The sequence below is a fragment of the Tamandua tetradactyla genome, chromosome X (assembly GCF_023851605.1).
Source record: "Tamandua tetradactyla isolate mTamTet1 chromosome X, mTamTet1.pri, whole genome shotgun sequence".
NCBI lineage: Eukaryota > Metazoa > Chordata > Mammalia > Pilosa > Myrmecophagidae > Tamandua > Tamandua tetradactyla.
Window position 1 is genome coordinate 171,845,734 of NC_135353.1, and position 27,214 is coordinate 171,872,947.

The 27,214-nt window shown below is 41.6% G+C and overlaps 1 protein-coding gene across 1 annotated transcript in view; it reads left to right on the forward strand.

Annotated features, from left to right (window-relative positions):
• PRKX (protein kinase cAMP-dependent X-linked catalytic subunit) overlaps positions 1–27,214 on the forward strand; it is a 98,879-nt gene that overhangs the window by 36,584 nt on the left and 35,081 nt on the right. The window contains exons 4-5 of the mRNA XM_077147041.1: positions 2,901–3,069; positions 19,268–19,531. Coding sequence (XP_077003156.1) covers positions 2,901–3,069; positions 19,268–19,531 — 433 coding nt within the window. The remainder of the gene's footprint in view (positions 1–2,900; positions 3,070–19,267; positions 19,532–27,214) is intronic.

A 27,214-nucleotide genomic window follows, 5' to 3' on the forward strand; every position in this document is an offset into this window, starting at 1 on the left:
TCACTCTCCGCCTTCTCCATCCACACACCACCATCTTCACTCTCCACCTTCTCCATCCACATACCACCATCCTTCATTGACAAACCATAATCAGTTGTCACTTGTCTAGACTCCTGAGAGAGGCTCTGAATTGCTCATGTTTTGGGGTCTTTTTATGCCCTGTCCTAGTTATCTAAGTCTGCTATAACAGATGACCACAAACAGTGTGTGGCTTAACACAAAAGAAATTCATTCTCCCATAGCTCCAAAGGCCAGAATCAGAAATCAAGGTGTGGGCAGGTTGGCTGGGTCTCATTTGAAACTTGTAACGGTGAGTCTGTTTCCTGCCTCTTCCAACTTCTGCTGCTTGCTGGCAGTTGTCAATGTTGGATGGCTTGTGGCCATGTCACTCTGCCCATCTGCCTCCATCTTCCCTCTGCATCTTCCTGTCTGCATGTCCAGACAACCATCAATTGACTCTCTGGCTCTGAAATGACCTCATTTTAACTTCCCTAATCATATCTGCAAAGACTTTCTTTCCAGATAAGGTCATGTTCCCAGGCTTCAGAGTTAGAAGTTGAACATGTCTTGTTGGGGTCACAGTGTACTGCGCAATAGTTCCTATACCCCATTCTCCTCATAGCAGCCAGAAATGTTCTTTAAAAACACAGATTCAATCATGCCAGTCTACTGCTCAACCCTTGCCTTTCCCTGCCCTCTTTCCAGCCTCAGTTCCTCTATCTTATACTTGTACTTAGAGTAAAATCCCAGCTCCCTTCTTGGGCTTACAGGCTGACATGACCTAGATCCTGTTGGGTGGTTCCTCCTTGTCTCTTACATCAGCTTAGACATTGTGGTTTTGTAGGTGATCTCTGGAAAATCCATTCGTGTTGCCATCCAATCACTTTTCATCACCTCCCAAAATTTAGCACTCAGTACTAGAAGTGGCACTTCCTTATATTTTTCTTAATTGTGTTAGTTCTCCTTTGCCCCCAGTAAATATCAGCAGCACTAGAGCAGAACCTCATTCCCCCCTTGAGATCTCAAGGACTGGAATGAAATCTTGTCCATATGACACAGGAAACATGAGTTTATGAAGTAAATTTTACATGAAATAGCTAGTATTTAAGAGAGTCCCAACTGTGTTTGGAAATAGGGTCATTTCAGGTGGAATTAGGGGACAGTCATTGTGAAGGTCCTGGGAAGAGGGAGGAGGTTGAAGTGATGCTGCTTGGAAGCCAAGGAATACCAAGGATGGCCAGAAAACACCAGAAGCCAAGAGAGAGGTGTGGAATCTGTTCTTCCCAAGTGACATCAGATGGGGCATGGTCAACACTTTGCTTTGAGACTTCACTTCAACCAGAACGGTGAGAGAATAAATTTCTCTTGTTATAAGCCATCCAGTTTGTGGTGCCTTGTTACCTCAGTCTTAGGCATCTAAGATGATTTACTTGAAATTTGAGGTTTTGAGATGTACATATTTGACAAAAGTTCTCAAATGTCTGCATAATACATACAACCATTGGTATACAAAGCCACTTAGCAAACACCTGCCCTTTTTTTGTGTCTCTGATTCTACCAGTCCTTAGCTGGAAAGACCTTCCCAATCCTGTCCCCTAAGAAGTTGAAGCAGCTGCTGCTTTCCCTCTTCCCAGAGCATTTTTTACATGACCTGGCCAAAGAGAACCAATACCATATAGGAGCAGGGGTGGCAAGAGGGCATTGAGGCTCAAGTGTTGATTCAGGATGGCCATGCATGCGAGTGCTGCTTTTGCTTTGTTTTGTTTTAGGCAGGTGGGTGCAGATTGTTTGGTGAAAAGCAAGGAGTCCAGCTTTGAAGGACTGTCCCTGGTCAGTGATAGAGAAATCTGAGAAAGGCTGGGCCATTTTCAAAGACATTGAGGGTTGGGCTGTGGAGGGAGGAATTTATTTTCATGTGTGAGGAGCCATGGAGTGTTTTAAAGGTGAGAAATGGCATGGTCTGGCTTGTGTTTTAGGAAAATAAATGGTGAGAGAAGCGCGACGGGAGGAGAGCGTGGATTACAAGTTATGTGGCCTGGGTCACTGTTCCTAAAATCAAAGCCAGTGTGATGTGGACTACAAAGCTGGGAAGTGTAGAGGGCACATGGGGTGTCTGGGATTTGGCATCAGATGGGAATGTTGGGGTTTCATTGACAATGCATTGACCAGCCTGCATGAAGTACAGAAGACAAGGTACCATGGCCAGTACTGAAGAGGAAGATGATGGGGAGGAGGAGAGAGACAAGGAAGATGGAGAAGACAAAGATGAGGTGGAGGAAGAAAATGGGGTGATGGATGTGCTGGACTTGACTCTTTTCCACAAACGTGCAAAACTTGCCCAGGTGTGACTTTCTTTGTATTTGTTATGATTGAGATTTCTTCCCCCTGAATAATTGTCTCTTTGTTGGCCTTAGTCCACTTTATTGCATACTATGGCAAATTTTGAAATAAAGATAACATGAGTTTTGCCAGGTGTTAGTAGGTGTCAGAAAAGAGAGGGTCATGTGTTGAAGTCCATGTGCCTCTCTCACACGTCTTCATCTAGAAAGGCTGAAGACAAAAAGGGACTTTGAAGGGAAGCACTTACTATAACTTCTATTAACCTTCTCCTTGTGAATGTACATATATGTGTGCTTTTTAGGGAAGACTGGTCTGCAAAATTTAAAGAGTTCCTCAGGGGCAGATGCTGTGTGCACGTGGGTAATATATGTATTCCAATAAAGATTCTCCATGGAACTTTTTTGTACATGCCATCTCCATGCATTTAGTAGGATGCTAAGCTGCTGTCATTGGTGCATTCTCTTCCAAAGGTCCCCAGGGAACCTCGTGTTGGCTTAATTGCATGTTCTTCCCACATCGTCACGAGAGCTGATGACTTCCATGTCTTCTCCCCTTTGCAGGCACAGGGACCTTCGGGCGTGTGCACCTGGTCAAGGAGAAGGTGGCCCAGCAGTTCTTTGCCCTAAAGGTGATGAGTATCCCGGATGTCATCCGGCTGAAGCAGGAGCAGCATGTATACAATGAGAAGTCAGTGCTGAAGGAAGTCAACCACCCGTTCCTGGTCCGGCTGTGAGTCTGCTCCCCGTGTCTTGCACCCTCCCCCTTCCTACTGTTCCTTCCCACCGCCCACCAGCCTGAGTGTGTTTTATCACCAGCAATGGAGTGGAATGAGGACATGGCCTCCGTGTGAAGCTACGTGCAGATCACAACCACAGCCCTGGGTTATCTCAGCCTCTGGTCTTAGAGAAGAGTAAGGATCTATTCCTAGAAAGACTTTCCTGGGACCCTCTGCTCCCTCGCTGTGTTGGGGAGTTTTCCTGTCCTTGCCTCCTATTATAGTCAGCATCCAAGACTCACTAAAGACCTATGTAAGTGGGTCTTTTGCAGGAGCCTGAGTTATAGTGCATCTTAGTTTGATGAGATGCTATAACAAAAATAAACTGGTTTTGGCTTAATAACAGGAATTTATTGGCTTGTGGTTTTGATGCTAGAAGAAGTCCAAAATCAGGATTTCAGCCAGGCTTGCTTTCTTCTGGAGTCTGTGGCTCACAAACGCTGGCTGCCAACAAACAGTCTTTGGGGTTCCTTAGCTTGTGTCTACCTCCAACGCACAATCATGTCCTCTCCTTTCTCCCTTCTCTGACTTGTAGGTTCTCTCTTTGTGAAGTAACCAGTAACCCAGATTATAGCCCATTCTCATTCATTTGGACACACCTTAACTAAAATTAACATCTTCCAAAGGTTCTCCTTTCAATAGGTTCACAGCCACAGGGCCTTTGAATAAGACTCAGAACTTGTGCTGGTTAGGAATCATAATTCAACCTACCATGAGTGAACTCTGCTTATCTTCATTAATGCATCCTTTCTAGGGTTTCTCATTGACAGTCAGATATCACTGATGAGATTTTCCATAGATACCTCAAACTGACTGTGTCTAACAAAGAAGGGACAGAGTACATCTTCAGTGTGGGGTGACCAGAAGGAATTGACATTATGTTTTCCTTTCCCTTTATGGGCTAAAAGGGGATCTTTTGCATCTTCCATCTGAGACTTGGAAGTAAAAGTAGTGACCAGATAGGGAAATCTCCACAATCTTTGGGGTCCCTTGGCTTTTCCATCACATGACAATGCATATGGCGGCATCATCTCCTTTCTTTTCTGGGTTCTGTTGTCTTCCAACTTCTGGCAGTTCCCATGGCTTCTCTTTCCATCTGACTTTCACTCTGTTTATAAAGGGCTCCGATAATGAGATTAAAGTCCGAACTGATTCCTTCTTCTCTCACATTGTTTTATTCTATGGAGATAGAGCACTATCTTCCCACATACGAAAGATGCAGATGTCCTTGACATCTCTCTCTTACCTTCACCTCCGTCCATTCTATTCTTTCCAACCAATTTGGAAGTCCTCCCATTACAATCTTTCTGATTCGCTTCCTATCTACCCACTCTGCCTGAGCTGGCTCTCCATCTCTCTGCCCATGATTTCTGTCCTGGCCTCCCCACTAGTCTGTTGCTCCCAGTCTCACTTTCTTTCCCTTCTTCACTTGAGAGCCATAGACATCCTTCTGAGGCACCCAGAGTAAAGCCTGAGCTCCTTGGTATCTTATAAATGGCTCATCAGGAACTGGTCTCAGATTTTACCTCCTGTTCTCTCTTCCACCACCGATGTGTTCTCCATCACTGAAGCATGGATAGCTACCTGCAGTTTCTGGAAGGTTCCATCCTTACATTCCAGGGCCTCCCATGGACTGCCCCTTCCCTGCAATGCTTCCTTCCTCTACATCTTTCACTTCCCTGTCTCTCCTGACCACCCCAGATTCCTTTTCTAGCCCACCCACCCAACCTGCCGTGTTCTTGAAGCAACATAAAGTTTCCCCAGTCCCAGCACTTATCCAAGAGGGACATGCACCTGTCTGCCTCACCCTCTGTACTCAAAAGTAGCATTAGTTTAGTTTCCTCACTGCTAAAGAAAAAAAAATGGGTTGGCTTAATATCAGGCTTGCTTTCTCCTCAGGTTGTTATTTTCTGATTGCTGGAAATCTTTGGGGTCCCTTGACTTTTCCGTCACATGAGAATGCATATGGCGGCATCTTCTCCTTTCTCTTCTGGGTTCTGTTGTCTTCCAACTTCTGGCAGTTCCCATGGCTTTTCTTTCCATCTGACTTTCACTCTGTTTATAAAGGGTTCCAATAATGCGGATTAAAGTCCGAACTGATTCAGTTGGACACACCTTAACTAAACATAACATCTTCAAAAGGTCCTATTTATAATGGATTCACATCCACAGGAATGGATCAAAAGCATATTCTTCTGGGGTCCATAATTCAGACTCCAAGAGGCATCTTCTACAAAGAAGTGACAGAGTACATCTTCAGTGCGGGATGACCAGAAGGAGTTGACTATATGTTTTCCTTTCCCTTTTATGGGCTAAAAGGGGATATTTTGCATCTTCCATCTGAGTCTTGGAAGTAAAAGTAGTGACCAGATAGGGAAATCTCCACAGCGCTCCTATTTATTTTGAGTTCCCTCTAGGCCAGTAGTGCACAATAGTCCACCACTGTTAGAAAAACTAATGCGTGTGGATTTTTTTCTGACACATAAACTATCTTCTAGTTATTTTTGTTCTGTGCCATAGAATAGTGAGTTGGGAAAAGGACTTTATCTCACTAGGGGTTTTAAAAGTATTTTCAAGCATAGACATAGATTCTATCGTATTGCCAGATTGCTCTGATGTAGCTTAGGCAGACCATCTTGGCTTCTTACCTCACACAGGAAGTCCCAGACATCAAAATCATGGTGTGTGCCCAAAGGTGCTTTATCAGTTTTCCATTAGAAAGTGTTTTCCAATGGAAACACCATGGGGGTAAAAGCTAGGTCCTTGTTGGCCTCCAGAAACCAAGTGACATGGTCAATTGTGTGTTTAATTGTGAAATGAGGAGAACACACAAGAGAAAGATCAAGCAAAACTGATGATGAAATAAAAGCCTTAGGTAACTGCTCTTGAGAAGCAACAAGGCTGGCGAAGGGAGGGTTGGCAAGTGGGGAGTTCTTTCACACAAAAGGATGGAGGGCAGTGGAAATGCTTCTAGACCCAATTCTTCACACCTACATCTTTTCTTAGGGCCAGCTGTAGGCCTTAGGCACCTTTTGGGGTGCTGCTGTGGGGCACATGCCTGCAATAGGAGCTGAGATCTTGGGGGAATTTCTACTTGGGGGAATTCCACCCCTTCATTTTCCAGGGCACATCGTGGCCTCTCAAGGTGCTTTACCACCCCAAAATCTAAAATCCCAGTGAAGAATCACGTGGATATGGGATGAATGGGGGTGTACAACTCACAGAAGTCCCTGGTGTAGAATTTCTGGGCTACTGTAAGTTGAAAACTAGCAGTGAATGCTGCAATATGGATGAACCTAGAAAACATTATGCTGGGTGAAGGAAGCCAGGCACAGGAGGGAAAATATTATAAGATTCCACTTATATGAAATATGAAGAATAAGCAAATTCATAGAGATAGAAAGTAGGTCAGTGTTGGGGAATGAGTTTTTGCTTAATGAGTGCAGAGTTTCTGTTTGGGGGGATGAAAAAGTTTTGGTTATGGCTGGTGGTGATGGTAGCACAACATTGCAAATGTGATTAATACAATGCGACTGTGTACGTGAAAATGATAGAAATCACAAAAATTTATTTTGAAACAGATACTTAATTCTCCTTTCTTCAGTCTGGGATAGATTCTTGAAACTCAAAGGAATATGAATTCTGAACTTTGCCCTTTCTTCTTTTGAGTTAAGTACCTAAATTGTTTAAATCAGGAAGTGTCTAACTTACAGTTTTGGTGGAATAGAATTTGACCCAGTGTTTTCTAAATCTGTTGAATTTTATCTTTTAAGTAGTGGGATTTCTCTGTACCATGCTGACTCCATACTCTTAAGTTTGACTGCTTCCTTTATTTTCCTTTTTCCATAAGGCACTGGTTACTGGGAGTGCTGATTAAAGTTGAATGAGGTCTATTTATATTTCAAGTTGAACGTATGCGACAGCTGAACGACAGGGCTTTTTGCTCAGGATGCTCATACATCTGGTCTACAAGGAATTGAAGGGAATTTAGATAGTCCCAAGGGGATTAAGTCAGTTATTTGAGAAGGTGTGGAGGGTTTCCTTTAAAATTTCTCTACTGATTTTGACCAGTATTTGTTTCCCAATATCGAAATAAATAGCACATGACACCAAGGCAAGCCTGGGTGTCCACTGCTCTCATGAAATGCTTTGGATCAGAAGAAATGATTGTCAACACAGGATGTTCTAAAGGCTTAATGTAATACAAATTTTCAAGTGTCCTTTATCCAGATAGATGGAAAACCTACTTGGTGGTCTGCTAAGAATAGACTATAAGCATTCAAGAATCCTATTATACTGGACTTATAACATCTTGCTTGTTCTAGATAGTATCTCTGAGACTAGGGTTTAAAGTTAACCTAGTACAGTGAGGTGTCTACATAACTTGACATCTATTTTAAATATTGTCTGAAATGTTGAGCATGTGTTGATCGCATTTTGTGAAATCAAGCAAAAGGCTGATGAAGGCAGGTTCTGGGTTGAGCTCTGACTTTAGAGTTTGAAGTTATGCTTTGATGATTTGGCAAGTTTGCATGTGGTGTTATCAGAGTTAAATATTTGAACTTACTTGTTCTCAGTAGCATCATATGATTCTTTTTTCCCTTACTTTGCTGCTACAGGTCTTATGAAAACCTCTGAGCTAAGAGCTGGTGGTTCCTCTTTAGCTTGAATGTGACCACAGACCATCCAGTAATAAGGTTGAAAGGGCATCTTGGCTGGGGATGGAGGCAAGGATTGTCCCACGGAACCGAGCAGTGGGGTTTCAGTAAGACAGGAGACTCAATTGTCCTCAGAAACTCTTGTGTTATCCAAAAGATCTCATCATGCCCATCCTTGGTCAGATTCTACTTTGGCTTTTATCCCCCTCTGTTTTAGTTTGTAAAAGCTGCCTGAATGCAATATACCTGAAAAAGAATGGCTTTTAAAAAGGTGAATTTATTAAGTTGCAAGTTTATAGATATAAGGCCATGAAAATGTCCAAACTAAGGCATCCAGAAAAAGATACCTTGATTCAAGAAGGGCCGATTCATCCAGAACACCTCTGTCAACTAGAAAGGCACATGGAGATGCCTGCCAGCTTTCTTTTCTCATTTCATAAGGCATCCCTAGGGCCATTTTCTTTATGCATCTCTAAAGGTTTCTGTCTGTGTAGGCTCTGTTTTAAGGCTTTTTACAAGGTGGTTCCCTCTTAAAGGGCTGCAGTAAGCAACTCCACCTTGAATGGGTAGAGAACATCTCATAGACATCATTTAATCAAAAGTTACCACCCACAATTGGGTAGGGTACATCTCCATGGAAACAATAAAAAAGATCCCACTCAGCAATATTAAATGAGGATTAAAGGACATGGCTTTTCTTGGGTACATAATAACTTCAAACCGGCATACCATCCCATCTCATTCCTTTCTTATTTCTGACTTTTGAAATAGCAATGTACATCCGTCAGTAGAAGAAAATGCTGCTAAAGCTTCTTTGGTTTTTGTGGATGTTGAAGAGGACCTAGAGTTGATGTTCTTTTCAAATTATTTTTTCTCTTCCTAAGTTTTAGAGGAAAATATAGTGAACTTTGGAGACAGAGTTTGGAAGCCTTTTTCTGGCTGATGCTTTAGCAAATGAATGGGTGGGAAGGGGGACTTCCTTTGTAGAGATTTTGCTTCAAATCTGCTATTCCCATTTGGTAGTCAGTCTTCAGGAAACATGTTCAATGAAGGTTTGGCTTCCCCAGGGGTTACCCAGGCTCCTGCACAGAGGTGAGATAATTTAATAGACTTAAAAGTAGAGCCCAATGAGTTTGTGTTGTATCTTGCTAGGTAAAAGGTATTCTCTGAACAGTGGTAAAGCTGGAACACAATCACTAGTTGTCACGTAGCAATTTTTGGACTTGCTTCTTTTTGCCTATTAAAGGTAACCTTTGCTACCTCCCAAGAGGTAGAATCAATAGCTATCATGCTTTAGGGAGGTGATGCTAGGCTGTTAAGCAGTTGCGATGATGGGGTCCCCCTGTGCTGTCATTTTTGGTGGCCCAATCATCTGACTTGTTTTACACCAAGATGGTAAAGGATGGATTGAATTGTTAGAAGTATCCACTCTCTCCACCTCTAATAGTTGCAGGTCTTGGACTTCTCTGATGGCGGTATAGATCAGAACTTCCCAACCTCAGCATTGTTGACATTTGGGACTGGATAATTCTTAGTTGTGAGGTCATTCTGAACATCGCAGGGTGTTGAACAGCATCTCTGGGCTCCATGCACTCGATGCCAGGAGCTCCCCCTCCACTTGTGACAATCCAAAATGTCTTCAGTTATTGCCAAGCGTTCCCTGGGGGACAGGATTGCCCAGATTGGAAGCCCACTGGTAGAGGCACAGGGATGAGTGAGCTTGATTGTGGGACATTTTTCCCTTTTTGACCCACCTAGACCTTAACCTGGGATCCCCATTGTCCTGTCTCTATTTTCCTGGCAGGATGGTTAGCTCATGGGCCACATCATTGATTCCAGCGTCCTATAATTTGTTACAATGTAGCAAAGCCAGGTCAGGGGATGAATTAATTCTGCTGCCACCATATTTGGTTGCCTTTCTTCAACGGAATGCTGAGAAGCAAGGGGTCAGTCAACCACAGGGCTCATCCTTCTAGCTACTGACTGATTTGATGGCTTGTATCTCTATGCAGAGGAATTCATGTCTTAAATCTCCTCTTAGGGGACAGTGGTTGTATCCTTATGTGATGGTTTGAATCTGTGGTGGACCCCAGAAAAGCCATGCTCTTTGATCCTCATTCAATATTGCTGGGTGAGAGCATTTTGATTGTTTCCATGAATATGACCCACCCAATTGTGGGTGGTAACTTTTGATTAGATGATTTCCATGGAGGGGTGTCTCCACCCACTGAAGGTGGAGTTGCTTGCTGGAATCTTTTAAAGGAGGAAACATTTTGGAGAGAGTCCCTTTTTGGTAGAGCCACGTGAAAGCCAGCAGATGCCGCCATGTTCACCATGTGCCCTTCCAGCTGAGAGAGAAACGTTGAAAACATCGTTGGCCTTCTTGAACCAAGGTACCTTTCCCCACATGCCTTCAATTGGACATGTCTATAGACTTGTTTTAATTGGGACATTTTCTTGGCCTTGGAACTGTAAATGAGCAACTTATTAAATTCCCCTTTTTTAAAAGCCATTCCATTTCTGGTATATTGCATTTTGGCAGCTAGCAAACTAGAACACTTTAGTTTGGAAAGATCCTTAAATACGTCCACACTTTGGTTTCATCTCAATCTCCGGTGATATTTGGAAGGTGTGATAGGTTCAGGTGTCACTTTGGCCAGGTGATAATGCCCCGTTGTTCTGTTGCTGTGGACTTAAATGATCAGTATGCAAAATTCATGTATGACTGATTATATCTGCTGTCCGCTAAGGGGAGTGCCTTCCACAACGGGTGCCATTTAATTTAATTAGCTAGAGGCTTAAAAGAAAGAGGTCAGAAGAGAGCTCAGCAGGTCAGCCTACCTCATCTCAGCACTCAGAGCTCAGGCCCATTTGTTTGGAGATGCAGGGAAGAATCACACCGGGGAAGGCCATTGGAACCTAGAAACCAGGAGGAAAAGCCCAGGAGACATCCACTGGGTGCCTTCCCATGTGACAGAGAAAGTCAGAGAAAAGCCAGTTGTCTTTCCTCTGAAGAACTATACATTTGTAACTGAATAAATCCATTTACTAAAAACCAATCCATCTCTGGTGTGTTGCATTCTGGGAGCTTTAGCAAACTAAAACAGAAAGGTAGTGTTTCAGTTTGCTAAAGCTATCAGAATGCCATATACCAGAAATAGGTTGGTTTTTATAAGGGGTATTTATTAGTTTACAAATTTATAGTCTGAGGCCATGAAAATGTCCCAGTAAGGACATCGACAAAATGACACCTTCTCAAAAAGAAAGGCCCAGGGTATCCTCTGTCACTTGGAAAGGCACCTGGCGACATCTGCTGACCCTTTTTCTCTCTGATCTCTCTTCGGGTTCCAGCTCTTTCAGTTTCTCTGGGTCCTTGTTAGTTTTTCCCAGAGCGTTTCTCTCTCAGCTTTCTGGGTTTTTACTTTCTTTTACGCTCTTCACAAAGGACTCTAATAAATGATTAAGACCCACCTTGAATGGTCTGGGTCACATCTCAATTGAAGTAGCCTAACTAAAAGGACCTCCGCATAATAGATCTGCCCCCACAAGAATGGATTAAAAGAACATGGTCTTTTCTGGGGTACGTAACAGATTCAAACCTGGACAGGTCGTTCGTAAATTGCTATTTTGCTTTTCTGAGAGTTGAGGAGGAAAGAGTAGTGTCTTCTGCTTTCTCTTGCAGCTGCAAGTTGTCCTCTTTTGCTTTGCCCTTTAAAAACAAAAGTCTAGAAATAGCTCTTCTACTTTCATCACTGCTTGTGAAGAACAGATGTGAGAGAATGAAGGAAACCACAACTCAGTCTCTGTTCCTTGTCCAAACATGATGCAATGCATGCTTGACTTTTTTGGGCAAGATGGTCACATGAAAGGGAGATTTAAATTCTTGGGATTGAGTAAAAATCTTCTGAGTGATGCCATTCTGGTAGATAAAAGATACAGGGACATAGATGCAAAGTCTTCTTGGCGGTTCTCACCCCAGGAGATCTCAGCGGGATTTGAAGAAGTAGAATGAAGGGGTCAGCCCCATCGGATGAGATGAGGTGGGCACAATCAGAATTTCAAAGAAGGAGTAGATGTTTATTGGTTGAAGGTTGGCAGGAGGGGATGGATCCTTAGATGGTGGGTGGCACTAAACCATGGATAACTCCAGGATTTTGGAGCAAGAGATGGAGCTCAAAGACGGTGGGCTGAGGTGACATCGTGATGTAAATACTTTCGAAGAGATGATCAGTGGGAAACCAGTGGGGGGACCTCTCAGGCAGGTTGATGGGAGAGGACAGAGGAACGACATAGGATGAGCATGAACAGCTAAGAGCCTAAGGCTCCCATGCTCTTCCAGAAGGGATGAAGAAGAGCTGACACCCTGCTTGGCATGCACGGCTTTGCTTTTGGGGTGGTACAAGTCAAGGAAGGTCTAAGGGACAGAGAGTGGATTCCAGTTTGGGGTTGTTGGAATGGAAATCACATGTAGGCAGCCATCTCAGGGGAGAACCCTTCAGGGAGAGAAACTGAGCATTCATTTGTGGGGACCTATCAGCTTAAAGCACAGAGGGAGGGGACCTTGGGGCCAGGAGTGGGAGGGGTCCATGGGGAGTCCCAGTATTCATGGTGAGATGGGGGGTGTGCAGAACAAGATCAGTCACTGTGGAGGAGGTATGGTCATCACCTGTACAGGTCGGAAACTTGAGGCAATGGTCCAGAGCTTCAGGTTACAGAGAGACCCATCAGGAGAAGATGAGGATCACATGGGTGATTTTGTTTTGTTTTGTTTTATTTTGTTTTGTTCTTGTAATAGCAAAAGAAGAGCTTTCTAGGAGGATTGAAGAAGTTATTACCAACTTTGAGTAGTTTTCCATGAGTGAGACTGAATGTGTTCAAGTGCCTGTGGAGTAGTAGCTCTCGGTGTGTCTTGTTTTGGAAACAATAGACAGAGATCAGCCTTAAAAATAGAAGGCCTTAAAAATAGAAAGTGAAATCTGCTCCCATCTGGGTTGCTAGTGTCCTGCCGCTGGAAAACTTCTTTGGAGTTCTCATGCATAGTTAACTACAACTTCTTTTTTCCTATTCATAGATCCGTATATATACCTGAATACCTTTTTAATATATGATTGCGTCTTTTTCATGCTCACTGAGGGAGTTTATGCACTTTTCTTTTCGCTTTGTTTGTCTGCTCTCCTCTTGTGCTTTCCTTTCTTCCCCTTCATTACCAGGTAACCATGTTTGACAGCCTGATATGACTCCTTCGGTACCTTGTTCTGTGTTTAAAAAGCCATCTATAAAAACACACACATATACATGTCCGTGTGATTTTGGCATCATCACAGCATATTGTACATATTTTTTGCATCTTACGTTTTTTCACCTAAACTTCAAGGAGATCCTTCTTGGGTGATTTTGGGTGTTCTCATCCCCTCCTCTAATACTCGCTGATGCTCTCACCCTGCCTGTCCTCTTGGAACTCAGACTTTTGGCCTGGATACCCATTCCCCTCCTAGAATGAGCTTTCCCTCACCTCTTTGCAACCCTCCTTCTTCAGTATGGTGCTTAAGACCTTCCAGGAATGGTCTGCCAGGGTTCCAGGTGTGCAGGGGATGGGGCCGGGTAGCCCATCCACTCCTTGGAGATGCTCAGCCACAGAAACAGCGTCACATAGGATGGGAAGGCGGACATGGAGTTGAACCCAAGCCTGTGGGTAGGGACATGAGCTGTGAGCATGTGTCCAAGCTCCCCATTCACAATTCCTTTGAACACACTGTTGGGAAACAGTACCCTCTCCCTAGTGTCTTCCTCTCTCTTCTCATCCAGCATTACCCCCATGACCTCCAGGGTGCAAGATGCCCAAGTTAGGCTTTGAGCTCACACCTGCTTCCATCTGAGCCTCAGCCTTTTGGGTTCAACTCCTTCCTTATCAGTTCTGTTTGCATGCCTCACAGGCAGCTCAGGGTCGGCATGTCCAAAAATGAATTATTGACCTTCCGCCTTGCCTTCCCACCCCAATTAGTTCCTCCTTTCAACTTCCCCATTTCATAAATGGTGGTTTCAGCTCTCTGGTCCCACTTGGGTGCCATTTTTTCTTTTTTTTTTTATTCCTTTTCCGTTCCTTCTTTTTCACTCTAGCCTGAAGTCCTGTGTTCTTCAACTCTAAAACACTTCTCCAAAGTCTGTCTACTCTAATTACATTTTTATGCCACCATCATCCTGGTCTCCTGGCCTGTCCTGATGACTTGTGGTCTTCCCAGTTCATTCTGACCTCTAGATGTAGACTAGATTCTGTCATCCTCCATTTCAAACCCCATCAGTGGTTTTCCTTCAGGCCTCAGACAGAATACATTCTCTCTGTCCCAGCCTCCAAGACTCTAGAGTTTATTCTATGCCTCAGTTTCCAACCGTATTTCATGGCCCTTATCTCAACATCCCAGGGCTGCTGTAAGAAGTGCATCAAACTGTATGACTTAAAACAACAGAAATGTATTCTCTCATAGTTTGGGGGAACAGAAATGTAAAACCATGCTGTTAGCAGGGCCTCTCTCCTTCTGACACCTGTAGGGTGTTACTCTTTCCTGCCTCTCTCATGGCTTCTGGCATTTGCCAACCATCTCTGACATTTCTTGACTTGTAGCTGCAACTCTCAGTCTCCAACTTCATTGCAACATGGGCTTCTACCCTCTCTCTCTCTGTGTCTCTCCTCTTCTCAAGAGGTCATCCGTCATATTGCAGTGAGGATGAACCCTACTCCAGCATGTCCTCATCTAAACTGGATATATCTGCCAAGACCCTTTCCCATAATAAGGCCACATTCTGTTGGATTGAGGGTCAGAACTTCATTCTTTCATTTTGCGGCATGCAGTTTAACCCATCACAGCCCTCTCTAGTCCTTTGCACCCTATCCATCCTTTTTTGAGAAGCTTCCTGGCTCCAGGTCTGGTGTTTCATCTGCTCTTGTATGAATCACCCCAGCCCTCCTTCTGTGTTTCTTTTTTGGAGTCTTCTCCCCTGCTGCCTCGGAAGCTCCAGGATGGTCAGTACAAAACCTGGCTTGTCCATTACCATATCCCAGTATGCTGCTTTGCACATAGTAGGTCCTGTTTAAATATCGGCCCCAGTGAAGGAAAGATTGTGGAGGAATTTAGTTCACGAATTACTGATTGATTTTGGTCAAATGAGACCAGTATACACTACGTGTTTTATGCCCAGAACTGGCTTACTTTTCTCAGAAGAGATGTGATAAACCCTCTCCTTTTCTCGCCCTTTTTGAAATTTTAAATTTTTAAAAACTGGTTGCTAGGGAAAAGTCCTGAAGTTCTGAGAATTGCTTGACTTGTGGATTGACTGTTCCAATCAGTCCTGTTTCTAAACTTCTAAACTTGCATTTTAATTCATTTGTGTTCATTTAGACTCGATTATATTAATTCCTCAGCCCCAAAGGATGACACGATCCTGGTAAACATTTTTGGGATAGTGGAGTCAAAATCTCTGAACATTTTGTTCTTCTACTAATAACACCCAACTCTATAAAAATTCTACCCATAGAAAAGGAGTCTTATTGATGGAGATTTCAAGTAAGGATGTATCAGAAATTATTTTTTCTCTTCTTACTTGTAACATTTTGGAGAAGTGCAGGAGAATAGTCCCTCAGGAATTTTATTTTCCTCAAAGCAGAATTTTTCTACTGGCTATGGAGTAACTTCATTTGCATCCTGTTAATTCTCAAAAAAAAGCTGATGGTATAAATAAAAATGATGTATCCTCTGAAGTGCCAGGGGCATTCTCAGGAATTATGTTTTGTTGGTGTTTTATTTAATTTTTCAGGGATACTCATGCGATCCATCCTTCTATGAAACCAAAGAGACTTCACACAGCTTTAGACAGCCACTTAATAACTTTTTGTTGCATTTGACACTAAACCCTAAGTCTTCCTATATTGATCAAACTACTCACGGTTGACATTGCAACTTCTCCTGGAATCTAGATCTCTAATCTCCTGCTGCTTCCTGGAACATCATACCATAGCTGGGAACTGACACGTACTTCTTGACTCCTGAACATTCTTTCATTCCTTGGTCCCTGATCTAATCTTCCAGCATTGCTGATTATTTCTTAAGTCCCTGAAGGTCGGTCAGTATTATGCTGTGCAGTTTGTAAGAGCTGAGGAAGAACCTGGGAAGATAAATATCTTGGTTACGGATCAAGGGAAGTAGCGGCAGGATAAATCCAAAGAATGGATTGCATACAGCAAGATGAGGAATATGTGTGTATGTGTGCACGCATGTGCTTGGGCTGGACGTGCATTCTCCAACCTTCTCAACCAAATTCATGTTCGTAGAAAATGGTAGAGCTGTTGCTTGGAGACACAATTTTGACCACTTAGGATCTTTTCAAGGACTTGATGTAGACCTGTGCCCCAGAAGGATAGGCTTTTGCCAATGAGTTGTATACTCTATTAGCAAAAGTCACACAGATGTTCATTGTAAACATTCACCAGAAAGTTATTATTTGGACCTCCAGATTCATATTCCCCTTAGAACACTGAAATGATTATTGCTTAGATCATCCCCCAAAGCACAGATTGACTGTATGACATTTGAAATACTAGGTGCTTATATTGAGAAAATACTGAAAGGGATGCTCTTGCTCTAATAGATATTATGTGAAGCTGAAAAATAGGGCATTTGGCCCAGCCAAAAGAACTATCGTCTCGTCTATGAGATGATAGTTGGGGAGTCAGTATCTGGGTAGGTCTTTCTAAGAATGCCAGAGAAATAAAAACAAAACAAAACAAAAACTGAAAAAAAAAGGCACTCTTCCTGCTACTTAAACCATTTCGTGTCTCGACACCACAAATCCTCAAAAAGTGAGTGGGGAATTTGGAGACAGGCACAACCGTCAGCTAACTCTGATGTTACATGGGAAGACAGCTTCAGCCAGCTCTTCCCACAACTGTCCCTTCGTGGGCTGGGCTCCAGAGTGGGAGAAATCTAAAACAAGTTTGAAAAAGAAAGGTGTTGCTACAACCCCTACCTGTGGGTAGGTATAGCTCCCAAACTGTGTCATTATTGCAAAGGGTCTACCAATTTAAATGTATACATGTAACCCACTTTTCGCCAACAGATACAATTATTGTGATTAGTAAAACAAATATCCCCTTCAAATTCAGAGTAGTGTGTTGTCTTACTATTATTTTTAATTTGTGCTATCCTTAGATATAGTAAAGTTATCAGCTTCTATGATTAAGTGCTTTTCCTCTCTATAACCACATCTTTTTTTATTAATTTATTTTTTATTTATGATACATAACCACACACAAACACAAACATTCTTATCAAATGATCATTCCATTCTTGTTATATAATGAATAACTCACACGGTCATCACATAGTTGTATAGTCATCATCATGATCATTTCTTAGAACATCTGCATCAATTCAGAAAAAGCAATAAACAGAAAACAGAAAAATATTCCTACATACCATATCCTTTACCCCTCCCCTTCACTGATCACCAGCATTTCAGTCTACTAAATTTATTTTAACATTTGTTCCCCCTATTATTCATTAATTTTTAATCCATATGTTTTATTTGTCCATTGATAAGTTAGACAAAAGGAGCATCAGACACAAGGCTCTTACAACCACACAGTCACACTGCGATAGCTATATCATCATACAATTATCTTCAAGAAACATTACAGCTACATCTTTTGATTGGTTTTTATTATAGCATAGACTTTGAACATTTAGGTCTTTAAATTTGATAGCACCCAACTCATTACGAAATCTGTCCCTTTAAGTCTTTTTAGTGGGGTAGGGTAGCACATGCTCATTTTTAATGATCATCCTTTGAGTTCATCTTTATGGCACTACAAGCTGTCTCCCCAAATGCTTTTCCTTTTCTTTATTTTTGTGAATAGCTCATCACAGTAGGCATGGCCATCTGGTAGACCATGCCCTTGGAGGGTGTCCTTCTCTGAGGATGGCTGATTTCCTGGTTTCCCTGGGTATACCAGGTGGCTGCAGCTAGGTGGGATGAGCTTTGGAAGGATGTGCCAATCATGATGTCATCATCAGAGATAGAGACAAGGATGCTTGTAGACTTGACACATGTGTTGATTGACACATGTGGGTTTATCTTGGTTAATGTCTGTTTTTATGTAACAATTTCCACATACCCCTAATCCTGCCGTGGTGGCTGTTATTGGTTGACTCTTACCATATTCTCCTCGCTATCATAGGCATACTCATGTTTTCTATTTCATCCCTGGAACATAGCCCTTAATTTTAAAGCTTGCCTCTTTCTTCCATGTCTCCTTTATGTGGAAATGTTATTTTTTCAACAGCTCTTATGTCACAGAAACATATTCATTTTTCTCCCCCCACCTTAGTACATTAACAGTGTTAAACAATCACCATTATCTTGTTCTAGAATATTTGCAATACCCCAAAAGGAGACTCCATACCCATTAAAGTCATTTCTCTTCTCCCTCTATCCTGACAACCATTAATTTACTTTCTATATCTTCAGATTTGAATATTCTGGATAGTTCATGTAAATAGAATCATATATTGTATGGCCCTTAGCATGTTGTTTTGAAGCTCATCTGTATTGTACCAAGCACCAGAACTTCATTCCTTTTTTATAGCTAAATAGTATTCCACTGCACAGTATTTCACATTTTTATTCATTAATCTGTTGATGAATCTTTGGGTTCTTTTCACCTTTTGGCTTTTGTGACTAATGCTGCTACAGACATCTATGTGTAAGTTTTTGTTTGAATTTTTGTTTTCAGTTCTTTAGGGTATATATCTAAGAGTAGAATTTCAAGGTCATATGTTTAACTTTTTGAGGAATCTCTAAAATGTTTTCCACAGCAGCTGCACCATTTTGCATTCCCATCAGCAACACATGAGGAGTCTAATTTCCCCACATCTTTGTCAACTCTTATTATATTCCATTTTGTTTTATGACTATTCTAGTGGGTGTGGAATGGTATCTCATGTTGGCTTTGATTTGCATTTCCCTAATTGCTAACGATGTTGAGTATCTTTTCATGTGCTGTGTTTCTTTTCCTTTGGCTAGACTTCTATAGTAGCTTGACATAGGACTCAGCATCTTTTCTCTTTCATTCATCTGTCTCCTCCCACCCCCGCATCTCCACCCCTTTTCCTCCACTTATAATCAACCCCTTTGACAATCTCATGTGAGTCATTGCTTGGAAACTCTTTACTTTGGGCATTTTTAATCTCTAGCATTTCCTATCTGGTGTTTGTGATGCAGTCTGTTGATTTACTGTAAGTTCCCAACAGTCTTGATTACAGCACTGAGCTGCTGAGTCAGATTTCACCCTTAAAGCTGTGCATCCTTTCCCCATTTATTATGCAAAGCATGATGCTGATTTCCTGCATACCTAGACAGTGGACTGGTTACCCATCTAAAACAAGGTGTCCATCCGAGCCTTTATGTGAGGCACAGCCATCAGGCATGCCCTTGCCTCTTGCAGATTCTGGACCTGGCATGATGAGCGCTTCCTCTACATGCTGATGGAGTTCGTGCCGGGGGGTGAGCTGTTCACTTACCTGCGTAACCGCGGACGCTTCAGCAACAGCACCGGGCTTTTCTACTCTGCGGAGATCGTCTGTGCGATCGAGTACCTGCACTCCAAGGAGATCGTTTACAGGGACTTGAAGCCTGAAAACATATTACTGGATAAAGAAGGCCACATCAAGCTCACCGACTTTGGATTTGCAAAGAAGCTGGTAGACAGGTAAGAGATACTCCAGCTTTAGACCGATTTGAGAAATCATAAAGTGCAGCTTGGGTTATGCCATTGCAAGATAAGGAATTATTTTTAGCAAAACGTTGGCCTTGCACTATTGTCCAGGAAGAATGATGGTGCTTTGCCATTGGGCAAAACTCATTTTCACTGGACTGGGATCATTGTTGGCACAATGGTGGTAGAAGGGAAATCAGTCCTACCCATCTCCTCCAAGTATGGGAGTAAGTTGTACCTACATTTCTTGTGTGAGAAGCACTAACCATGTAGTAGAGGTGCAATGATATGGATGCACACTGTCTTTCTTTAATTGTGTAGCTATCATATATACATATAAATAAAATATATGTATATTCATATATTCTTATGCGAATTCCATTATATATATTCTTTACATAATATGTATGCGTGTGTGTATGTTTTCATTATATATAACACACACACACACACACACACACACACACACATATCCATATATCTTAATAAGAAAAAAAGTTTCTCTTCTTTCCTTGAAGTCTACTGTTTCAGTTTCCCTGGAGAAAGATGGTGGAAACGTACACCCTCGTCCCAGGAACCAAAGGCGGATCTCGCTTATGTGTGAGGCCTGAAGCTTATACAATGTTTAGAAATCCTTTTTAAGAAAAAAGACCACAGAAACCACAAAACAAAGTTAGTGCAAGAAGGAATTTGTGCAGACAAGGGGTCCAAATTTATGACTTGTCTTTGTGGGACACCACCTCTTCCTGGTAAAGGATACTACTCGGTCAGCTCTATCGTAACTACCCTTTCTGTTTTTTTGTCTTTATACCTGCCCATCCCCATCTCTTGGTGTGCCTCTTTCATGTCCTTGTCACTCTCCCCAGCTTTTTTCAATTCCACTCAACCACGGGCACTTTTATGCCTGGGATTCCCTGACTCTATGCCTGTATGATTGATAAATTGACTTCACTTGTCCTGGCATAGCCTGTTGAATTCTTCCAAATGTGCCTTTACCCAGTACATGCCATATGGACCCCAAAGTCTGACAAGAGATGGCATCAGATTTCCATGTGATCAATTTTCATCTTAAAAATCTAACGTAGATTTTTACTTCAGAAAGAACTGTTAAACCTCTGTATGCTGTCTCAAGTATATTTGTGCTACAACTCATCTACCAATTGAGTTCTAGTCTGCTAGGCTGCTGAAATGGAGATACTGTGAAATGGGTTGGCTTTAAACAATGGGGATATTTTAATGTACAAGCTTACAGCTTTGAGGCCGAGAAAAATGTCCAAATCAAGGCATCATCAAGGAATACTTCCTCCCTAAAGACTGGCTGCCAGCTATCCTAGACTCCTCTGCCACATGGCAGGGCACATGATGTTATTTATTGGTCTCTTCCTTCTCTTTTGGGTTTCCTTGCTTCCATGGCTTTCACTGTCTTTGAATTTCATTCTCTTATAAAGGACTCCTCTACAGTGATTAAGACCCACCCTGGGTCATGCCTTAACAGAAGTGACCTTGTCAAAAGGCCTTAGTCACAATCGGTGCACACCTACAGAAATAGATTACTTTTACGAACATGATTTTCTGGATTCATACAGCTTTCAACCATCATGCCTTCTCAGTTTAAAAAAGTTTTGACAAGTATAATTACAAAAAATGTGCTATCAACAACTGTGTCCAGTGTTCCACACCAATGCAAGGGGTCGTATATGGGAATCCTGTATTTCATGCATCATTGTCCTGTAAACCCACAACTTCTCTAATAGAGAGGGGAAAAAAAAGATACTGACCAGGTCAGAGAACTCCGTTGGAGTCAGTTTACCACAGGGAATACTGTACGAAGCCCATCAGTAGAGAAAAGTTCAGTGCCTCGATAAGTTGGGAATTAGGAGGTAATCTTATCAGTATGGTCAGTCTTTCTGGGAAGCATCTTGGTTGAAATTCTTGATCGAGTGATTGAACTGACAGTGGCTAGTGCACTTAACTCTTTCTTAACTTTTTTCCACCTATAAATGAAAGGCAATTATCCTTTTACTGCCTCACAGTGATGCTGAGAGGAGTGACAGGATTTTTGGAGAAATGTTTAAGCTACCTAATAAGACCTGTAAGTGCCTCTGCTAATTTCTGAGGACTGCTGCAGCACATGACTGCAAACAGGTGGCTTAAGACAAAGGAAATTTATTCTCTCCCAGGGCTAGGAGTCTGACATCAAAGTATGAGCAAGACCCTGTTCCCTGCAGGATCTTCAGAGAAGGACCCATCCTTGCCTCTTCTGGCATCCAGAGGCTGCTGGCCATGCTGATTTGGTACTGTTATGTACCCAGAAATATCTTGTTCTTCTAATCCTGATTCATTATTGCAAGGTGGAACCCTTTGATTGGACTGTTTCCAGGGAGACATAACCCACTCAGTTGTAGGTGTGACCTTTCTGGTTAGATGAAGCTGTGGTTCTCACCATTCAAGGTGGGTCTTGACTAGTTTATTATAGTCCTTTAAAAAGAGGAAACATCCCTTGTCGGTCTTTTGACTAAGATCAAGTGTCAAACAGGAAACACACGCAGAGGCTTGGAGAAGACTTACTTCAGAGCCAACTGAGATAGAGACATTCACAGCTGCTTAAAGTGCCGGCAGAGAGAGCAGACAAAAACATGGACATGTGGAGATGCAGATGCATGTGGTGACAGGTGTCACCAGTGTGCCTTCCCTTGAGATGCTAAGCAGGCCAGAACCCAGAGTTGTGTCCCAGGAGCTCAGTGAAGGGCCACAGATGCTTAAAGAAGAAACCACATACACCAGAAGCAAGAGAATCAGGAACAAGGGCCAGCAAACACCGGCTACATGCCTTCCCATGTGACAGACATTATTGGCCTTTCTTCAGCCAACTATCTTTCTCTGGATGCCTTACTTTGGACATTTTTATGGCCTTAGAACTGTAAACTTGTAACTGAATAAATTCCCTTTACCAAAGCCTTTACTGGTCTTTTGCATTCTGGAAGCTTTAGCAAACCAAAACACTGGTCATCCTTGGCTTTTCTGGATGTGTAGACACTTCTCTCCAGTCTCTGCATTCTCCATCTTTACTTGGCCTTTTCTCCAGCATCCTTCTGTGTATCTAAACTTCTCTCCTTTAAGGACATCAGCCATGGAATGAGCTAGGGTCCACCCTGATGCAATCTGCAGTTCTCATATTAAAAGGATTACATCGGCAAAGATCCTATTTCCAACTAATGTGAATTTTGTGGTTCTAGAGTTAGGACTTGAGTATGTGTTTTTGGGGGGACCCATAACGTTGTTGAATTCAGAAAATAATGTTCCTAAAACTGGGATTGTTTTGACCACCCAATTGCCTGGCAACCATTAGATGTTAAAGAGAGAGACACAGAGATAGAGAGAGATTGGTCTATGTTATTTCTAATACTATTGCTGCCACTGATAGTAATTTACAGCCATAAAATATTCCATCTGGCAAAGCAAGAACAACATTTTGTCCCTTTAAACAATTTCGGTAGTCTATCTTCCATAAAAGTTTTGTGATCTCAGACAGGGCTGTCCATTTAAAATAACACACGAGGTTATTTTAAATTTTCTAGTAGCCATGCTTTTAAAAGTAAAAATAGACAAGTGAAGATCGTTTTAATACTGAAGTGGTCAGTATATCCCCCAAATTATTATTGTAACAAGAAAGCAATATAAGCATTAGCTTTTTTTCCTACAAAATTTTTTTAAATCCAGTAGGTATTTTATACTTTACAGTCTATCTCAATAAGGATGCTGAATTTTCATCAGAAGCACTTGATATTTAGAGTTCATGAAACTTAGTTGAAAAAGTAGATTCATATGCCCAAGCTGTTCTAAAAATACTTAAAATTCTTTCAGGAACTTAATTGTTTTAAAATTTAACATTCAATGAAGTAAAACAAAAATAGATTTAAAATTCAACTGCTCTGATGATGACTATATTTAAATACCCAGAAGTCATTTGTGACTCTGATATGCTCGTCAACCCAGGTATAGAAAATATACCTGGACAAGGTGGGGTTGGCTCCCGTGATGACTATTCATCCAGCATTTGTGAGCAACTTTATTTGGGGAACAATTTTATACTAACTGGACTCATCACAGCCCTTGCTTTTTTTGGAAAGGAGAGTCCGCTGGGCATGTTATGATGCAGTTTTCCTTGGAATTCCATCTGATTTCCCCCTTAGAATTCCATCTATTAAATTTTTAAGAATCAAGCACATAAAAATGAGACGGTTTTTACACAGAATAATGAAGACTGGTTGTTTTTTAAAAGTTGGTTTTCTAATATCGGTGCTGCCCCCTATTGGCAGAACAAGGAATATTGGTGTATTCTTCATTTTAAAAAGTTCTGTTTATTTGGAATTTTCATTTAAGCCAACCTGAAGTAAAATTTCTCATGTATGGTTTAGAATATAACTTTGACAAGCCATGTTACTATGCAGTTAATCCATTATGCCCATTTAAAAATAAATGAGAAAAGTAGAAATTACAAGCAAACAAATAAATGAAGAAAGATGGCTGAGTATATAAGAACCAAACAATTAATTTATTTAATCTGCTGAATCTTGAAAAAAGCTCATTACCATCTTGATATATCCCTTTTACAAAGAGCTTCTTCTTACCCAGACATGACTTGTAGCTCAGAAAACATTTTTTGTTTTGGTTTTTTTCTCCTTTTCATTTGACCCCTAAGTCTTTGATAAAGGGTCTGGCTTCTAGCAGAGCTCTGGTGACAGGGGCACATGTGCATTTGCACACTTGAGTGTCTCACCTAGCTTAGGGTTCAGAAATCAGACATGATTTTCAAATAGTAAGTGGAGGAAGATCCCCCAAAGTACCTAGGGAACCCTGCAAAATAGATGGAGCAAGAATAAAATTTCTGAGCATATTATCAAGAGGTGTGTTTCTCATTTTCTTTTATAGCATGGGAGAAAACATATTTAAACATGGAATTGTGTACCGTACTCATTGCCTTTTTAAAACCGTTTTGCCTTTTTAAAACCACTATCCATAATGCCTTTGATTTATGATTCCTTTCCTTGATTGTCAATAATGAGGTTTTTTGCTTTTATTTTATTTTATTTTTTTAACATGAGCAGGCACTGGGAATTGAACCCAGGTCTCCAGCATGGCAGGCGAGAATTCTGCCACTGAGCCACCGTGGCCCGCCCAGTAACATGTTTTTGTAACTTATTTTTTATAAGACTCTTGTTTGCTCATAGTAGTAAGTTCTGTTTTTCAATTTAAATATTTTACATATACATTTTATATTATTCAGATAACCCCTCTACAAGATTTAGGGATAAACTAGGATTATTTTTGGTTTTCTGAAATGATCAAAGACAATACTAATCATTTAATTTGATGTGATAAATAAAAACAAGCCTATCTTTTCACGTATGGATTTCCTCTTGTACTACAGCTATTTTGAAGTTATTCTGTAGCATTTTAAATTCACATATTAATATAAATACTGACCTTTGGAGTTTCATTTCTGACATCTTATTAGGAATAAACTTGAGTCCAAACTTTACAAATTATTAATATTTCAAACATACACAAAAGTAAAGGGAATAATTTATATTGAATTCTTACATACCCATCGTCAGCTTCAAAAATTATTAAAGATTTGCCACCTTATTTTACCTTAATTGCCTCCTACACAGATTTTTATTTCTTGAATTATTTTAAAGCGAGTAACCTGTTATCCTATCTCTAACAGATAAGTACCGTTTAAACAATCATTTCAATGGCGTTATCACATCTGACCAAATTAATTTAAAAATCATTAATATGCTCTTTCAGTCCATATTTCAGTTTTCCCATATGTCTCAGAAAATTTCTTTTTAGCTTTTGTCCCCACTTATTATCAAGATCTAAGCAAGGTTTCCACATTGTATTTGATCCTTCCTTCCTCCCTCCCTCCCTCCCTCCCTCCCTCCCTCATTCACTCACCCACTCACTGCCTCCAACCCTTTTCCCTCCTTCCCCCCCCGCCCCCTTCTTTTTCTTTCTAGGGAATTACCGCTTAATTTGTATGTATGGGGGTCTCCTTTCGGGGTGATGAAACTGCTTAGGAACTAGATAGAAGGAGTGGTTGCACAGCATTGCAAATCTGCTAAATGCCACTGAGTTGTTCCCTTAAAAATGGTTACTTTTTTTGCTGTGAAGATCTCACCCCATTAAAAAGAAACCATTTTATTTTAGATCTTTGCCTTCTTTGGTCAGATGCTGTACCTTAAGCTACCTCTTGTAAGCTTTCGATGCCATCCATTTGTCTTAATAACTACCTTCCCATCGTTTTCTCTACGATGCCCTTGGACCATTTTCTACTGATTAAGCAATAAAACCCACACCAGACAGAGATGGTGGCTATGGTCCATCTTCACGTGAGCTCGTCTCCTGGAGGTTGACAGTAATGCTTATGTCTCTACATCTGCATCAAGGAGCACCATAGCTACTCCTCAAAATGCTTGACCCTTTAGGCAGTCAGAATCTGCATGTCTGTCTGTCTCTGTCTTAGACACACACACACAATTTAAGAGTTCATCCCTCCCACCTCATCCTTTAAAAGATAAGAACTTTGAGACTCTGCCAGGTGAAATGACTTGCCCACATTCCACAACCACCAAGTACCAGAACCTCCTGGCTTCTACTTCCATCGTCTTTCCATTACGGGGATTGAAGTGGGGCTCTGGAGACCACCTACCTTTACTGACCGTGGGCTCCCCAATTTCTTGAGAGATGGTTACCACCTCTCTGTGCCTTGGCTTTCTCACATGTGAAATGAGGACTTTGCCCCTACCCTATAGGTGACGAGGAAGGATGGATCAGCTAATTGGAAGGTGTGTTTTACCAGTACTCCACTGCTCCCCAGTGATAGAGGTATCATTGGGGAGCAGTGGAGAGAGGGGTTGCCTTGTAGGAACATTTACTAAACAAGGGAGGAAGGGTAAAAGAGGTGAGATGTTTTGGGTGGGGTCAGTGCTGGTATGAAAACCAAGACGCTGGAGATCACCAGCCCAAAGTCGTAAAGCTAGTCAGAAAACAGATTCTCAATTCATTTCTAAGCATTCCCTGTGCTGCTTTTGGGTCTGCTGATAGAATTCCGCCTTGTCTTTCTTCCATAAGCCACCATAAATCATTATACAATTTGGCATTTGCTAAGCATTCCGTAGACAGTAGATACTATTGACTTTATCATCATCTCCATCTCCACCACCACCATCATCTTCATCATCAGCATCCATAAATCCAAACTGTGTGATTAATTGTTGTCCACCTTGTGGGACATACGGCAGGCGTGTTCCTCCTGGACCGGCACCTTTCTCTGAAGTGCTGTATGCTTTTCCCTAGCAAGTGGAGGTCTAAGGTTAGGAAGAGTTAGGCTGTGTGCCCAACCCCATTTAAACCATTTATCCCTGTTGTATATGACCATATTTTATGCAGAACAATGAGATAGTGGAAAGAAAACAAGTCATTTCCAAAAAGGCACACTAGAGTGCTATGGTAGAACTCAGGAAGGCGAATGGCTAAAAATACTGCTTTCAGGGGTTGGGTGAGACGATGATCAAAGATTGAGAAAAAATCATGGAAGACTAGGAGCATGACACTCTCAGATTCCTTCAGAAGTATCTTTATATTACCGTGCCATAATCCATAGAAATT